Source organism: Geotrypetes seraphini, chromosome 5 (genome assembly GCF_902459505.1).
Source record: "Geotrypetes seraphini chromosome 5, aGeoSer1.1, whole genome shotgun sequence".
NCBI lineage: Eukaryota > Metazoa > Chordata > Amphibia > Gymnophiona > Dermophiidae > Geotrypetes > Geotrypetes seraphini.
The window spans coordinates 2,074,533-2,093,458 of record NC_047088.1 but is presented as its reverse complement, the minus strand read 5'-3'; the positions used below and the strand labels follow the sequence as shown (position 1 = coordinate 2,093,458).

Sequence of the window (18,926 nt, the reverse complement as noted above, 5' to 3'; positions counted from 1 at the left end):
AGAAATATTCAAGGATTTAGATCCAGAAGAATCAATAGAATTTAAGCAATGGGTTCACGCTGACCGTGAAACATTAGAAACAAGCGTACTAACCATGGACAACTTTATTGAAAGACTTGCAAGCAAGATTTGGAAGTTGACAAGCCACCATTTCATTTCAAAACAAAGTGAATATTTGAAGATGTTGAAGACAGGCTTAAAAGAAACGGAAATGATCGTTTTGATGGATTTCGCTGAAAATTACTCATTTGTTGTACAGGATGCCGCCCAAGGCTTTCACTGGGAAAATTCACAAGCTACGGTACATCCTTTTGTTGCATATTACCTCAATGAAGTGGGCACATTGCAAGTTGTAAACTGTTGCATTATTTCTGATCATATGCAACATGATACGATATCTGTACACGTGCTTATTCAAAAGTTGATCGAATTTTTGGTAACTCAAACAAACATTACCAAAATATACTACTTCAGTGACGGCTCAGCTGCACAATATAAAAACTACAAGAACTTTGTGAATTTGTGCAATCACAGAAATGATTTCAACATTGAGGCTGAATGGAATTTTTTTGGAACTAGCCACAGAAAATCACCCTGCGATGGAGTTGGTGGAACAACTAAACGACTGGCTGCCCGGGCTAGCCTCCAAAGACCATCAACGGATCAAATATTGACGCCAAAGGATCTATTTAACTTTTGTGACCAAAATATACACAGAGTTAAATACATTTATGTTCCAAAAGAAGAAATTGAAGAAAGCAAAAAGTTTCAAGAAGAAAGATGGCATGAAAGCAGCACAGTAGCCGGTACCAGAGAGCACCACCAATTTGTACCAGTCGACTCAAACTCGGTTCGTGTCAGCAAAGTTTCAAATGACACAATAAATTTTGTTGCCAAAATTTCTGATACTGCCATTCCAAATTTGAAAGTGTCCGAAATCTTTCCTGGTTGCTACGTTGCCTGTACTTACGATAATCAATGGTGGATAGGCAACGTTGTTGAAGTCTCAATTGAACAAAATGATGCATTGATAAAATTTATGCATCCTCACGGTCCAGCTCATTCATTTTATTGGCCAGAAAGGCAAGACGTTTGTTGGGTTCCAGAGCAACACCTTATCTGCATGCTTTGTGCCCCTTCAGTTACATCATCCGGCCACCAATATCAATTTCCAGAAACTGCATTGAAGAAAGTGGCTCAAAAATTTAACAGAATGTTATAAAGATTGCTGGCAGTTAAAATCAAAGTGGACTTCACTTCGGCTTGGGAACCATATAAGATACCTAATTTAGGCTTGGGAACCTAGGATAAGACACCCTAATCATTGGCTTTGGAACCAGAAAGATACCAACAAAAGGCTTTGGAACCTTGACAAAGAAACCAAATGCGAGGCTTGGGAACCTGGACGAAGTGGCCCACCCGTGGCTGGTATTGCACAGCTATCGGGCGTGACCCCTATGGCGATGGGGTTGCCAGTTCAAACTCTTGAACTGGTAGTGACAATGTCACCATGGACCAACGCAATAGAGTAGTACTAATACTACGTCAATACAAAACTAACTTTAAAAATGACAGAACTATGTTGAAATAGAGGTTGTTGCCGTGGCAATGTCTCCCAACTTTGTCCTTTTTCAGCCATTGTTAACCTGCGTTGAAAAATGAAGTCCACTTTTCTAGGGGGTTTGAAATATGCTCTTTCTAATGAGACTGATTTGAAAGCGTTTCTAAAAGGTATTTTTCTGTAAAAGCAGGCTGAAAATACCCTATTTTTGGCCTTTTTACACAAATTAGCAACTTTACACTTAATTTGTAAACTAATGGAAAGAGCTTGGAGGTTGAAATTGTACTTTTGAAAACAACGTTGTACTGAGACATTATGCGCCAAATTTCGCATTTATTACTCAATTATTGTGGGAGCTAAGTAAAGTCAAACTTTGACTTTTTTTGGAGCACTAATTTTTTCGGCCAAGTTTACTGTAATTCAGGCATTCAATCAGTGCTCGGCAAAAATTGTTATTGGTAGCAATGAACAGAGCTCAAAAAGTTGTGCAGGGTAGCTAAGTTTCAGTTTTTTTGGAAACACAGCTCGGGAGATATTGTGTCTCAAAGTTGTCAGAATGTCACTGTCGTACTGTATGTCATTGCAGTATGGGGTCAAACAAATGGCTATATCTCCACAAATATTCCACAGGCGAAACTAAAACTTTACCAAAGTTCGTTTGAGACATGGTGGACTCTGCATATGAAGTTTCATCAAAATCCGTGATGGTCATGCAGGGCACTTTCCAAGAATCTGATCACTTGACATGGAATGACCCAATCATGGTGGCATGATCGTTCTTCAACTTGACCAGAGTCTTGAGAATGAGAGGGAATGCATAGAGGAAGAGATTCGTCCATTCCAGAAGAAAAGCATCTGCCTCAAGGCGATGAGGAGAGTATATCATGGAGCAGAATTGAGGCAGTTTGTAGTTGTGGGGAGTTGCAAAAAAGTCTATCTGAGGTGTTCCCCACTGTAAAAAATTGTGATGAAGAGGGGAGGAATGGAGTGTCCATTCGTGAGGCTGCAGTAGACGACTCAAGTTGTCCGCCAAGCAATTTTTCGCCCTTTGAATGTAGACAGCTTTAAGGAAGGTATTGTGGCAGATTGCCCAGTCCCAAACCTTCAGAACTTCTTGACAAAGGGAGGAAGACCCCGTCCCTCCCTGTTTGTTGACATAACACATGGCGACTTGGTTGTCCGTCTGAATGAGGACTACTTGGTCGTGAAGCAGATGTTGAAAAGCATTGAGAGCTTTGAGGATCGCTCCGAGTTCCAACAGATTGATATGACACTGACGATCTGTACAAGAGCTCTCGCAGAATAAATCTCTTTACTTACCCATCCCTGAAATCATGTCTTTACAAGAAGTTCCTAGACAGAATGTTACCATTTCAGGCATCCAAACTGAACACATGGCTCGTAAAACCCATTCTCAAGGCCACTTCTTACGCCGACTTCAGAAAATCACTGAAGACCCGTCTCCTTAACAAATTATAATTACCAATTCTTGCCCAATCCCCCTCAGCTATCCTCATCCCAATCCCCAATTCTCTTGATTTTAGATTAACTCATCCTTCTTCCCATTTGTAAAGGTATTCCACCCAAATTGTTTTCCCCTGCACCCCAATCTCTGACTAGATACTTCCTATTGATTCAAACCATCTTGGTTCTCTTCCATTTGCAATTTGTATCCCAGAAAGTACTTTTTCTGTTCCCCTTACATCTCATACACTCATTGTATGTATCTTGTTGTAAACATCTCTTACTTCTTGTTGTAAACATCTCTTACTTCTTGTTGTAAACATCTCTTACTCTCATTGTATGTAACTTGTTGTAAACTGCTTTGAACTTATGGTATAGCAGTATATAAGAAATAAAATTATTATTATTATTACTAGTCCAGAGGCCTTGAGTACGGAGACCATCGAGATGAGCGCCCCAAGCGTAGGTCGAAGAGTCTGTCGTGAGGACCTTCTGATGGGGGTGTGTTTGAAAAAGCAAGCCTCTGGAAAGATTGGAAGAGAGCATCCACCAACGGAGAGACTGCTTCAATGAAGGAGTGACTGATATGTGTCGAGAAAGAGGGTCGAAAACTTGCGTCCATTGAGATGCCAGGGTCCACTGAGGAATTCTGAGGTGAAGTCGGCAAAAGGAGTCACGTGTACTGTGGAGGCCATGTGACCCAGAAGTACCATCATGTGTCTCGCTGAGATGGAAGAGCGGGAAGACACTGTATGACAGAGTTGAAGAAGAGCTTCCATTCGTTGTTGTGGAAGGAATGCTCTGAGTTGGACAGTGTCCAGAACAGCTCCAATGAATTGTAGATTCTGTGAGGGCTGAAGTTGAGATTTGGGAAAGTTGATTTTGAATCCCAAACTTTGTAGGAACCAGGTAGTCCGTTGGGTCGCTACAATAACCCCTTGAGATGTGGAATCTTTGATGAGCCAGTCGTCGAGGTAGGGAAATAACTGAAGACCATGATTCCTTAATAATAATAATAATAACAGCTTATATACCGCAATACCGTGAAGTTCTATGCGGTTTACAAAGATTAAGCAAAGGTACAAATTGATTGACTTTAAGAGGGGAGGAAGAAAGAGGGTTAATAGGACAGGAAATCCATTTTTGAGGAGAGAGTGAGCTGCTGCTACCACTATCAGGCACATGGTGAACACTCTGGGAGACGAGACCAGGCCAAAGGGTAGTACTCTGTATTGATAGTGCAGATTCCCCACCCGAAATCTGAGGTATTGACGGGAGGCCGGATGAATGGGGATATCAGTGTAGGCCTCCTTGAGATCCAGAGAACATAACCAGTCGTTCTGCTCGAGAAGGGGATAAAGGGATGCCAGGGACAACATTCGAAACTTTTCTTTGACTAGGAATTTGTTGAGAGCCCTGAGATCCAGAATGGGTTGCAGATCGCCCGTCTTCTTCGGAACAAGGAAGTAACGGGAGTAAAACCCCCTGTTCTGCTGTTCCAAGGGAACTGGTTCGATGGCATGGAGATGAAGCAGAGCTTGAGCTTCCTGAAGAAGAAGGGCGGTCTGGGATGGATTGGAAGGATACTTTCTTGGAGGAAGCTCTGGTGGAATTTGAGAGAAATGAAGAGAGTATCCTTCCCTGATGATGGAAAGTACCCAGAAGTCGGATGTAATTATCGTCCATCGGTGGTAGAAATGATGGAGACGACCTCCTATAGGGGGAAAATGAGACAGAGTCAGAACGGTGGAGGTTATGCTGTGTTTAAAAAGGCTGAGTAGCCTTAGGTGCAGCAGAAGGTTGAGGTTTCTGTTGTTTCTGAGGCTGCTGTTTCTTTAGAGGAGAGCGATTATAAGGAGCCATCCTCGGAGTAAAACATCGCTGATAGATAGGAGCAGGGCGTGCAGGTTTTGCAGGAGCTGGCTTCGGCTTGGGTCTGACAATAGAAGCAAAGGATTTCTCATGGTCAGACAATTTCTTGGTGGCTGCCTCAATGGATTCATCGAAGAGGTCATTGCCGTCACAAGGGATATTAGCCAAGCAGTCTTGAAGATTAGGGTCCATGTCAATGGTACGAAGCCAAGCAAGACGACGCATAGCAACAGAACAAGCAGCTGCCTGGGCAGACAACTCAAAGGCATCGTAAGATGACTGCAAGAGATGCAATCTGAGTTGGGATAAAGAAGCCAGGACTTCTTGAAATTCAAAATGCTTTTGAGTATCCAGATAAGTCAAAAACTTTGGCAATAGAGAAATAAGGAATTCAAAATAAGTGATGAATTGAAAATTATAATTGAGGACTTTAGAGGACATCATAGCATTTTGAAAGATGTGAATTCCGAATTTGTCCATAGTTTTCCCTTCCTTCCAGGAGGAACGGTACCATAAACCTTGGAAGGATGGGACCTCTTTAAGGAGGACTCGACAAGCAGGGATTGATGAGTTAACTGGGAGTTGTCAAAACCCTTTGCGATGCACAGTCTTATACCTAGAGTCCAATTTTCCTGGAACAGCTGGTATGGAAAAAGGTGTTTCCATGCATCGACCAAAAGTCTGATTCAAAAGCTTATGAAGTGGAAGCTTAAGAGACTCTTCAGGAGGTTGAGGAAGATGCATAACTTTGAGATACTCCTTAGAGTATTTGGAGCCAGTATCTAATTGAAGGTCCAAGTCCACAGTCATCTGACGAAGAAAGGATGAGAAAGATAGCTGATCTGCCAATGATTTGCCTCGAGAAGGACCAGAGGCAGCCTGGGTCGATGAAGCTTCGGCAGGAAAAAAGGAATCAAAGGAATATGGTTACTTGGACGAGGCAATTGAAACCGGGACATCCTCAAGGTCCAGCATTGGAGACCTCGAACGAGGAGTCAGTGGTCTAGTCGAGGTTGGAGTAGATCGAGGCTTAGTGGAAGAAGGTCTTTCTTTAGAAGAACTATGCCTAGAAGGATGCCTCGAAGAAGGCCTCGATTGGCGATGAGAACTATGCCTGGAAGCAGATCTCGAAGATCGAGGAGACTTCGCCTCAGAGATGGAAGCAGCCAATGGCATCAACGAATGTATGGGACTGGAGGCTGTAGATCGAGGCTTAGTGGAGGAACCTCGATGCACTCCCAAAGACTCTGCTCCTTGTATAGAGTGCAAGGATTCCTTCCGAGGCACTTGCAAAGAATCTGCTGCTTGCTGCACGTGCACTGATGCCAGACCAGACACTCGCAGAGACTCTGCTCCCTGCAAAGAGTGTGGAAGGTCAGCCTGAGGCAATGAGAGCGGCTCGACCTCGCGGGAGACTGATGAATGCCCAGGCTGGATAAGAGGAAGAAGCTTCGGTCCCATATTAGTAAGGAACTGAATGAACTGCTTCTCCAACATGGTCTGGAAAGAAGCCGGCAAGGATGAATCCACGTCTGAAACCGGACCACCTGTCTTGGCTGGAGGTTCCTTCGAGGTAGTGTGAGTGTGCTTCGACTTGGAAGTCTTAGGCACTTTAATCACTACCACTGGAACTGACTGCTGAGCTATCTGACCTGAGGAAACAGGGGAAGATACAGCAGATGTCGTCAAAGAATGAGCCGCTGAAAATGACGAAGGTTTGATGAGGCTCGAGGTGGAAGCAGTAGAAGCAGGAGGAACCTCGGCAGGAGTGGAGGCCGAGGTCGTCTTCGAAGTCGAGGAATCAGTAGAAGATTCCATCTCGAAGAGCTCGTCCACCAAAATACAACGACGATTGAAAGCTCAAGGCTAAAGTGTTTGACAGCACAGGGACGATCTAGGATGATGTTTAGGCCCAAGGCACTTGAGACAGCGACGATGTGGGTCCGTAAGAGAGATCGAGCGCTGACACTTGTTACAATTCTTGAAGTCCGTGACAGTCCAGGATATAGAAGTGAAATAGCCACTGTGAGATCGAAGCCCTCAGGCCAATGGACGGAAGAGGAAAAAATATTTTTTTTTTAACTGAAAATAAAAGAAAGAAAATAAGAACAGCGATTCGTGAAGAAAAAAATAACAAACCGCGGTTCAGAGAAGGCACAAATAACAAAGTTAACGCAGAGAGTCAAAGACAGACTTCTTGGCTTCGCAAAAAACTGAGACCTGAGGAGAAGCACCCTACGCTGGGCGGGAAGGCACTCGTGCATGCGCGGTGCAGGAGACTCAAAACTTTGAGTTTCTTCAAGCAACTCTGCTTGTGAGGCGTCCGCATCCGGGCTCCGTTGATGACGTCACCCATATGTGAGAATACCTGCCTGCTTGTCCTGAAATAAAAAAATTATATTTTATTTATTTATTTTTTTGCTAAAGTAGTATATGTTAGTAGTGTTGATAAAAATTTATAAACAAAGCCCTGCCAGCTGAACATCTCTTTCTCTAGTTCAGCAGCCAGAACTTTGATTTATAAGGAAGGAATAAGCTAAATATTGTAGTACTGAGGCTTGTATGGATGCTGCGGGGATAGTAGTCGTGGGGACAGTGGTCATGGGGACAGGGCGGTGACAATGATCACGGGAATAGGACGGGGACAGTGGTCGCGGGGATAGGGTGGGGACGGGGACAAATTTTTTCCCCATGTCATTCTCTAGTAGGCTCCATAAGGGGAATACAATTTCCTCAAATTAAAGAATGACACAGGGAAAAAAATTGTCCCCGCCTCCGTGAACTCAGTCCCCGTCCCTGCCCTCGCAAACCATCTGATCCCATCCGCACAAACCATCTCTCTTCTGTGTTCCTATTTTCCCCATTTCTAATATCTCCCCTCTGTATCTATATACTCCCTCCTGTGTTTGGCATTGCCCCCCCCATGTCCATATACCATCCCCATGTATCTCCCCTTTATGTCTCTTTCCTTAAGCCCCCATGCACATAATTTCCCCTCTGTTTCCGTTACCTTCCTATGTCCAGATTTCCCATCTTGTCCTTTTCTACACCAATGTGTGTCTCTCCTCTCCAACCCCATCTAGCTTCTTTCCCTCTTTCTCCCCCCACTTCCAGCATCTGGCTCACCTGCTTGTCCTTCTCCCCTTTTTCTTTCCTGCTGTGGGTTCAATATTTGTCTCCCTCTTACTTCATCCCCTTGGCCCAGCATCTCTTTCCCTTTCACTCCCTCCTTCCTACTGTGAGGGAACACGCACGGTCATGGATCGCACGGTCCAGCAGCCCCCTCCCTCCGGCATTCTCTGTTGGGCTTTTCTAAAATCTTGAGTAAATGGAACCATTTTTCCCTTCAGAACAATCAGAATGTCTTCTTCCAAACCCGATCCGGGCCGTGCTCTCCCTGCCTTTTCGGTGTAGTGTGGCTTTTGCAATTAGATGGCAAAGTGAAGGCGGACAGCAGTGGTATTGAACCCACCCCAGGGGCGCTCCAGTGCAGGGCCAGCCTGGGTGGGAAGCAAGGAGAGGATAGTATGATCCGGCAGGTTCGGGTTTTATTTCTTTACCTTGGCGCTCCCTTCCTTCCCCTCACCTTATGTTGCGAATTTCATTTTTCTTCTCCCAGCAGCACGCTTTCCACAAGTCACGCAATCGGAAACTGGAAGTTGCGTCAGAGAAGATTCAACTCAAGCAGCTGCGCGTGACTTGTGGAAAGCATGCCCCTGGGAGAAGAAAAATGAAATTCGCCACATAAGGTGAGGGGGAGGGAGATGGCCAGACAGTGGCGATCGGGCAGGAGGCGGCTGGACCACGCAATCGGTGACCGCGCATGTTCCCTTACTTCACTGCGAAGAAAAGATCATTCACCACTCCAAGGAGGGGTAAATGGCATTGTCCCTGCGGCGACCATTATTTTTCTCTCCCCGTTGAAGGTACCCACGGTTAGCCGCAGGTAACAGCTACTTTGTCATTCTCTACCTCAAATCACCTGAGTCTCCAAATAGCCTGGATCTTTCTAAGTTTCTTGAATGATCTCAGGACATAGTAGTAAAAAGAGCCACTTTATTGTCCTTAGGCTCAGTTGAACAAAAGATTCAGATTTTGAAGTCATATTTGCCTAAGAAAAGTGTACCTTTTTGTGGTCATTCTATACTTATGTTCCCAGACGTGGTAAGGCCTTTCTTCAACTGAAACTTACAATTTTGCCTATGGGAGGGTCTTTTTTGAAATTTCTCTGTAAATGCTTAGAAGCGTACGTCATCTTTTTTTTTCAGCAACATTTTGCAGTTTTGGCCTATAGCAACTCGCTTTATGCTTGTTTAAGTAAATGTAATTTGAGGAGGCTACAACTTATCCAGAATAGGGCAGTTAAACTGATATACTGTAAACATAAATATGATCATGTCACACCTTTACTGAGATCCCTTCACTGGCTTCCTGTTTCCAGGAGGATCCAATTTAAATGTGCAACTGTAATTTTCAAAATCCTATATGATATTTTTTTTCTTTGGTTAGTCTCATTTAATTCACAAGAAATCTCTAATTCTAGGAGCTCTCAGAAATATAAACTTGGCTTTCCTACTGTTAAAGGAATAAAAATTTTGGCCAATTTCTTTTTTATTCATAAAAGTTTGGAATGACCTTCCTTCTATAATTAGAAATCTCTCTCATCTAACCACTTTTTGTAAAGTATTGAAGACATTTATTTCAGAAATTTACTAACAATCCTTCTTTTTCAAATAATCAATCATAAAAGATAAAATTCTGGCCTAAAAGATATAGGGCTCCTTTTACAAAGCCGCGTTAGCGGTTTAATGTGCGTAATAGCGCGCACTAATTTGCCGGCTGAACTAGCCGCTACCGCCTCCTCTTGAGCAGGCAGTAGTTTTTTGGCTAGTGCAGGGGTTTGCGCACGCTAAAAAGGTACGTGCGATAAAGCCGCTAACACGGCTTCGTAAAAGGAGCCCATAGTTTCTGTTCTAATCTCCTGTATAATCCTATATAATAAAACGCTAGCCACGCATGCGCACTCCTACTTGCGTGCTTCCACTTTCCCTGATCTGTGAGATGTAGGTCTGTGGCCGCAGGAGTGCGCATGCGCGCCTAGGGTTCTTTTCAGTTTGTCTTCGTCGTCTTCACCCCCCCCCCACAACCGAATCCCTGTTCAGCCTCCCACCACAGTCTGACCCTCCCATCCGACTTTCTCTTCTCGCAGTGTGGCCGGCTCCCTTAGTCCCTTGCCGTCGCCGCCGCCACCCCCTTCCCGCGGTCGACAAACCTCCTGGCTCCAGCAGCGGCCACAGCACTGTAAACACGCTGCTTCGCAGCCTCTACTGCCCTGATTTGCTCTGCCGCGTCTCTGATGATGTCATTAGGGACACAGAAGAGCAAATCAGGGCAGTAGAGGCTGCGAAGCAGCTGTGTTTACAGTGCTGCGGCCGCTGCTGGAGCCAGGAGGTTTGTCTACTGCGGGAAGGGAAGGGGGTGGTGGCGGCAAGGGACTAGGGGAGCTGGCCAGACCGCGGGGATGGCGCGCATCTTCAACAGTGTGTAGGCGGGAGGCGCATGAAGGAGTTTCAGCTCAGAGGAATGGCTGGAGGGTGCTTCAGATGGCCCATGCAGGTAAAAATTCTCACAGGAGGGGAAAGGGGGCTGCTTCGGGGGGAGGGGTGTGCTGGGAGGCAGATCGTTTTGCTTAGGGGGGGGAAGACAGAAGGGGGGCCACGGAGAGACAGGGAGGAATTGGAGGGGGAGAGGGAAAGGGGGCTGCTTTGGGGTAGGGGTGTGTTTGGAGGCAGACAGCTTTGCTTAGGGGGGGAAGACAGAAGGGGGGCCACGGAGAGACAGTCAGGGAGGAACTGGAGGGGGAGAGGGAAAGCGGCCTGCTTTGGGGGAGGGGTGTGCTGGGAGGTAGATAGCTTTGCTTGGGGGGGGAGACAGAATGGGGGGCCACGGAGAGACAGTCAGGGAGGAATTGGAGGGGGAGAGGGAAAGGGGGCTGCTTTGGGGGAGGGGTGTGTTGGGAGGCAGACAGCTTTGCTTGGGAGGGGAGACAGAAGGGGGGCAATGCAGACACAGTCAGGGAGGAATTGGAGGGGTAGAGGGAAACGGGGCTGCTTCAGGGGGAGGGGTGTGCTGGGAGGCTTTTTGCTTAGGGGGGGGAAGACAGAAGGGGGGCCATGGAGAGACAGTCAGGGAGGAACTGGAGGGGAAGAGGGAAAGCAGCCTGTTATGGGGGAGGGGTGTGCTGGGAGACAGACAGCTTTGCTTGGGGGGGAGACAGAAGGGGGCCCACGGAAAGACAGTCAGGGAGGAACTGGAGGGGCAGAGGGAAAGGGGTCTGCTTTGGGGGAGGGGTGTGCTGGGAGGTAGATAGCTTTGCTTGGGGGGGGAGACAGAATGGGGGGCCATGGAGAGACAGTCAGGGAGGAATTGGAGGGGGAGAGGGAAAGGGGGCTGCTTTGGGGGAGGGGTGTGCTGGGAGGCAGACAGCTTTGCTTGGGAGGGGAGACAGAAGGGGGGCCACTTTCTAGCACCCGTTAATGTTACAGGCTTAAACACTAGTTTTATTAATATTTTGTTAAACGAATCAAGCCCTCCTGTTGGGACGAATCGGTATAAACAAGAAAATCAAAGATTAGATTGTCTGGGAGGCTTATAAAGTCTCCCTTAGGGGTGAACTTATCAACCTCGCCTCTTGGAAAAAGAAACAATCCATGAAAAAAGAGAAAGACTTAGAATCTTCTATCAAAGAGTTAGAACTACAACATATGTCTACCCACTTACATGATCCATCTATTTTTCAACGTATACAAAATCTTAAATACGAATTTAACACTTTAGTTTCCAGTACTGCTAGACGGGATATTTTTATCTCAACCTCTGGACATTATATGGGAGACAACCTTATGGGACGCCCTTTGGCTAGATATCTTAAAACTAAATCCAAACGCCTACATATCACAGCCATTCAAAACCCATTGGGGCAGATGGTTAAAACCCGGTCTCTGATCTCTTCTCAATTTGAAAACTTCTATACTACTTTATATAAATCTGATTTTTCTGCTTCAGAATCGGGGATAGACTCTTTTCTTGCTTCTTTGGTTCATCCGACCTTATCGGACTCTGTGAAATTGAAACTGGACTCTCCCATTACTGTATCTGAAATAGAAGCCGCAATATCTCAACACCCTTGTTTTACACAGTCTAACTGTCCTCCTAAACTCATTGATGCAATGTTTGTGACTGCCCTTATGCACATATTGAAAAATTGGAAGTCCTCTTCATTACTAAACTATACCTTTTGGTGGAATTCTTTGAGCATGTATCATAAATTTGAATCATATGCTTATGAAAAGAAAAATATAATTCGACTTTCCAAAAGTTTGACACAATGTAAATCACCCTGGAAATTCCTAGACTCATATGTTCAATCTATTTCATAGACACTCCTCTCTTCTTCTTCTTCTTTTTCTTTACCTTCATCTTTTTCCTCATTTTATTCTTTTTCTTTCTTCTTTCAATTTCTCTTTCCTCTTATCTTTTCTTTTATTATCTTTTCATGAACAGTCCTAGTACTTTAGATCTTTTAAAACGATTCAATTCTACATTGCACAATATAACTGAATATTTGTTATACTAAATGTTTTGTTTTATTTTTTGATACCCTGTACTTGAACTGTTTCTTATATTTTTTCAAAAAAATCAATAAAAAATATTGAACAGAAAAAAAAAAAAAAAAAAAAAAAGAAGTCTGGGGATACATTTTTGCTCCATTACACTTGGAAAGTTTTATTTCTTTCTTCTAAATGAGAGGCTCCAATACTGAAGCCTAAAGGATATAATATGGGTTTAATATAATTTTTCCAAATCAGCAAGATTAGTTTCAAATTTTGAATTTGTTTGAAACAGCAGTGCTCTCATCTTCCGTTCTTGATGTGGACTTGTTTGTGATAATGTGAATATAATTATTGCCTTTGTATTGTTTTCAAATTTCTAAATTACAATACTTATTTTCTTATTTTGTAGTTGAAAATATTTCAATTAAAAAAAAAAAAATTCCTGCTTGTCCTCAAAGAATCAGGACATCCCACAGCAACTATAATACTCATTTTCTTGGATCTTGAGGGCTTTTTCTTTTTGTCTTCAATGTTCTTTACTTTCCATGGAGTACTTCTTTTCCTCCCTCTTATCTCTGTAATATTAGATTGTGAACCCATTCGGGACAGAGATAAGCTCAATGCCTATAATTTAGTACTGTAAACCGCTTAATACCTATGTTCAAGCGGTATATCAAAACGCAATAAATCCAATCCAACTACCTAAGGGAAGGAAACATCCAAGTCTAAAAAGACATCGTTAGTTGGACCTGTTTCAATCAAATTTAGGGTACAGAAAGGTGCTCCAACTGAGCAGCTGGCCTCTGGAGGGATTAGGGCAAGATATCTCCTTAATCTCCTAGTGGTTGCTGTCCCCCAACCTCTTCACTGAAAATGAAACCAAGCTGACAGCTTCAGGTACTAGAGACATCCTGACTAGACCAAATCTGAAAAGCAACTTAGTGGTTAGTGCAGTGGAGTGGAAACCCAAGGGAGCCAGGTTCAAATCCCACATTAACTCTTATTTTCTAATTGTGAGCCTTCCAGGAGCAGAAAAATACCTTCTATATCTAAATATGTAAATCATATGCAAGCCTGAAGGCTATTCAGATACAATAGATATTTTTCTGTTTTGGAAAACTTACAATTACAAATTAAGAGTTAAAGTGGGACTGGAACCCGAGTCCCTTGGTTCAAAGTCCAGTGCACTAACTGCTAGGCTGCCTGCCCCTCCATTCTGCCTGGACATGTGACCATTTTCTAATCAGCTGATATATAGATGACCATGTTCCTTTCTGTCCCCGTTCATAATTTAGATGTTCCAGTTTGTAAAATGGCTGTTCATGCTGGATGCCTCTATTACATTACATTAGTGACTTCTATTCCGCCTGTACCTTGCAGTTCTAGACAGATTACAACAGAAGAAAACTGGACATTTCCAGGAAAAATTACGCACAAATCTCAAAGTATTTCCTATTTGAAAATGCATGCGAGATGCCAATTTACATTGTTTTGATGTTGACATCCCTATTCTGATTTGGGCATCCTTTCGAAAATTTACCTCCATGGTACCATGTTACTATGTAAGATACAATAGACTCACTTGAATATCTCTGGTATAAATGCAGAAGAATTGGGCCCCTCAACAAAAGGGGATGTAGGATGAAGGTGAAAGGGGATAGACTCAAGAGTAATTTAAGAAAATACTGCTTTATTGAACAACCTTCCAGCAGAGAAGGAGAATTCAAGAAAGCATGGGACAACATTGAAGATATCTGAAGAGGACAGGAAAGTAGATATTAATAAGCAATATGGATGGGGCAGACTAGAATCAAAGTTTAGAAACAGAGAAAATGATGGCAGATAAAGACTACATGGCCTATTCTATACTACATACCTCTGAATAGTTCTGCTAAGCAATTTCTTTTCATTTCAGTCACATCAGGAGGGAAAATTTGTATGCCCATTTTGGTGATGAGCCAAGATGGGCAGTACCCAGTCTGTCTTAAGGAAAGGTATAACAGCCAGGCAGAGAAAAAAAGATGGATAAGATCACAGAAGGTAAAATATAAAGTGAGATCAGAATAAGGTTAATACACTCACCTGCACATGATTTTCCTGATAAATCTCTCAATTTAGGCATAGTTGTTTCATTTTGGGGAACCACCTCTCCATTATCCAATTGTTCAGCTTTAATATGTGTGCTTTGCTCCAGGTGTGGTGCTGGACTAACATCATTCTCTGCCACTTTGTCCTTCAGCTGGACTGTTGATTGTTTTCCCCTGACGGTAGAAGAGAGTGTTCCTAATGAAGTCCTCAATCTGGTTTTCCTTTCTGTAGTCAGACTTGGCTGTGGTGGATCTGCTGGCTTTCCTGAAGGTGCCAGGGCCACCTCATCTGGCAGAGGGCTGCTGTCCTTGATCTCTGAATGAGCAATAGAAGGGGTGCCATCCTGATATTGTTGGCCACATTCAGGGTCTGTTTTCATCCTGGTCACCCCTTCTGTACAAACTGCATCTCCCATGTCTTCTCTATGCGGAGAAACAGTCACGCAGCTGCCATTCTGATTATCTGAGACTTTAGAAGAGCGTGCCTTATACTGAATCCCCAAACTTTCTGACTTATCTAGAGTCAGTAGACTGCACTTTGTTTCTACAACATCCCTAACTTTGGGTTTCTCAAGAATGTCCAGCACATTTGGTTTTCCTAAGACTGTCAGTGCAGAATCTGCAACCGGATGCTTTGGCTGTTCCATCATTCCAGATTCTAGAGGCTGGGCAAGCGTTGGAGAAGTTGCACGAGAACCCAAAAGGTCTTCACCAAACTGCATGTCTGAGGGAAGGTTACCACTTAGAGGCTTGTCAGTGAGGGCAAGAGGGTCAAAGAACTCAGTGGAATCCATTGAGGAAGACGCTACATCAAGAGGTAAAACAAAAGATACAAGACTTCGTTAACTTATACATTGACCTTAAATGAGAAGAAATGCATATGAGCATGTTTAGCTAGTAAGACCTCTCTATCATGTCACATCCAGTCTAATGTCTATATAAACTACTGGCATGACAACACAAATTTAAAAATTTAAATTTAATAGATAAAAGATGACATCAGATCAACTTTACCTTATGCCTTAGTATGTCAAAGAGAACTCTAAAATAGCTTCTAGACCCTAGAGTTTGTGGAAACGAATCCCAGGGTTGCTCCTTGTGATCCTGGGCAAGTCACCTAATCCTCCATTGTCCCAAGAACAAATAAGTACCTGTTTATATATAAACCGGTTTGAGTGTGGATGTGTAACTACAAAAAGGCAGTATATACAAGTCCCAATCCCCCTTTTATTTCTCTCTGAAAAAGCTTTGCTCATTGTGTATTGTGAAGTGTTTCCACAGAACCCAAACCCAGTAGTAATTCTCACCCTTTACAAATTAAAAATCTAACTCCTGAAATAGAAAGATTAGGTTTTTACCTCAATCTTCTTTCTTTAGATATATCTAGTGGTCCTAAACCGTAGGGTTTTGCATCTGAACCCACAAATTGCTTGCAGAAGGATGTCAATCATCTTTTCAACTCCACCTCTTTCCCAGGGAGCTGCTCCTGCCTCCTCAGTTTGTACAAAAGCAATCAAATAACACTGTAATGAAAGATACAACCCAAAGGAGGGAAAAGGGGATGAATCCCTGACAGAACAATTCTATTCTGCTCTGCTCTGCCTGGGCACTGGTCTTTGACCTAAGGGCTGCCACATGAGCGGACTGCTGGGCACGATGGACCACTGGTCTCAATCAGCAGCAGCAATTCTTATGTTCTTAACAATACCAATAAACATTATAACTTTAAAACAGATTTTTAAAAACTTGTGCAACCAGCACTAACTTTATATAAGCTTGTAGCTACTCACATATCCCGCTATCCAGTTGTGACTTGAAGCAGACTATACACTCTCAAGTGTTCCCCTTTCCAAACTGATTCCGAGGCAGAAGACAGATGAAGCCCATGTACAGCATGGAACTTCAGGACCATAAGACACATCTACAAGAAAGATCATCCTTAAGACCATCCGGGTGGCCATTCTCTGAACCGATTCCAGTCTCAGCACATCCTTGCGATAATGCAGCCTCCAGAATTGCACACAGTATTCCACAGATTAACATGGAAGGCTGAGACAATTTTCGTTAAGGACAGAACCGTGTGAAAGGAGAGCCCTGCTTCTGTAATTTTGAGGAATGACTCCCTGCAGGAAAAAGCTTGCAACGTTGAGACTTGTCTTGCCGACAAATGCCACCAAAACACTGTTTTGACCATAAAATCCAGAAGGGAAGCCTCCCGAAAGTGCTCATATGGAGATCCACCGAGACCCTGCAATAATACAGTGTTAAGATTCAAGGAAGGGAAAGGGGACACACACCAGAGAGCACAACCGAAGAGTCCCTTTAATGAACCAGGCGACATCTGAGCGAGAGGTCAAGGAGCCTCTGTTCTCTCACACTTGGAAAAAGGAAAAGGCCTGCTATCTACACTTTCAGAGATCCAACCAACAGACCTTTCTGAAATCCCTCTTGCAAAAAGTCCAGGTCTTCCAAAATTGGAGCTCAAAAGAGTTCTACGTCTTCCACAGTGCACCGGACCTGAAAAGACTTCCAGGCCTTAGAATAGGCAACTACCATTCGCAGATTCTTAGCTCTGAGCAAACTCCGAATAATTCTTGCTTGTCAGGGCCACCCACTCAAGAGTGTCAAAAAAAGAGGAAAAAAAAAAAAAAAAACCTCACAAATGTGTAATGTCACTCAAATAAAGAAAGTTAATATGTTAATAGTTTAGTTTCAAGGAATAAAAGACTCTTGGTCTTGAAAACCTATTATTTAAATTTTTTAAATAAATTAACTAAATTCATTGTGTGCAAAAATATCAAGTGAAAGCACCACTAAAATTTTAAAACATACATCTATATATTCATCATAGTCCAAAAGGCACTTAACTTTATTTTGGAATGATGCAAAGAAATCCAAAGGAGTCCTTATAAAGATCAGCTGTGTAGTCCTTCAAGCAATCTGTTGATCCGATCCTTTTGGGCCAATTCAGTCCTTTGATCAATTGATTAATCCAATCTTTTTTAGTAAGGACTGACTTTAAAGTTTGGATTATAAAGATATTTTGAAAGATCGGATCAAGAATTAAACTTTAAAGACTGGATTTATCCAAAAAAAGATTGGATAAATCAATTGATCAAAGGACTGAATTGGCCCAAAAGGATCGGATCAACAGATTGCTTGAAGGACTACACAGCTGATCTTTATAAGGACTCCTTTGGGTTTCTTTGCATCATTCCAAAATAAAGGGCTCCTTTTACAAAGCCGCGTTAGGGCCTTAACGCGCAGAATAGCGCATGCTAAATTGCTGCTACCGCCTCCTTTTGAGCAGGTGGTAGATTTTTGGCTAGCATGCGCTAATCTTAGCACACCTTCATAAAAGAAGCCCAAAGTTAAGTGCTTTTTGGAACATGATGACTATGTGTATGTATGATTTAAAATTTAGTGATGTTTTCACTTGATATTTTTGCACACAATTAATTTAGTTTTAATTTATTTAAAAAAATTTAAATAATGTAAAAAATAAATAATAGATTAGGTTTTCAAGACCAAGAGTCTTTTATTCCTTGAAACTACACAATTAACATATTAACTTCTACCCACTGCCATAAGCCTAAAGTATTCCAGATTCTCAATAGGGACAAATCCTTGTATGAGAAGGTCCACTTGGACCGCTAGTTTAAGGCCTTCATTCCTTTGAAGATGGACTAGGTCTGCAATCAGGTGCCACTAAGACTACCAATCCCGAATGACTCACAATCCTACAAATGACTTGACCAAGCATAGGACACGGGGAAAACATATATAAGAGCTCTTTCTTCAGCCACAATTCAGCTATTGTGTCCAACCATTCGCTTCTAGGCTCATATCTTCGGCTGTAAAAGTGAGTCATCTTTGTGTTTGCTGCCAAGGCCCCTAACACCAACTATGGCGTTGAATGCCTAGGGGTACAAGAGACCATTCCCCCGGGTTGAGCATCTGCCAACTTAGAAAGTCAGCCTGCACATTTTCCACTCCTGCTATGTACATGGCCAAGAAACCCTGCAAATGAGCTTCTGCCCATGAAAAGAGTTGAGCTTCTAGGCTCAACGGTACGCTTCTGGTGCCTCCTTGCCTGTTGACATAGGCCAACGTCGTATTGTCCAAAAAAGACTAACTGCCCAAAAGGGGGCGTGTCCTGCCTCTTTGGCCACACCCCTTTGGCCACAGAACCGCGGACACAATTACAAAACTCTTGGTAGCTTTCAAAAAAGAACTAGAGAAACAGGTTATTTTGAAGTTGTACTTTACTAAGAAACAAGCTCTGTTTTGTGGCCGAGTGTTAATATTTCCTGATGTTTCTAAGCAGAC

At 43.2% G+C, this 18,926-nt stretch overlaps 1 protein-coding gene across 13 annotated transcripts in view; it reads right to left on the bottom strand.

Moving 5' to 3' along the window:
- The window catches only part of ZMYM3 (zinc finger MYM-type containing 3), a 677,821-nt gene that overhangs the window by 598,596 nt on the left and 60,299 nt on the right, over positions 1-18,926 (bottom strand). For all 13 annotated transcript variants that reach the window (XM_033945153.1, XM_033945158.1, XM_033945160.1 and 10 more), the window contains exon 2: positions 14,593-15,402. In XM_033945153.1, coding sequence (XP_033801044.1) covers positions 14,593-15,402 — 810 coding nt within the window. The remainder of the gene's footprint in view (positions 1-14,592; positions 15,403-18,926) is intronic.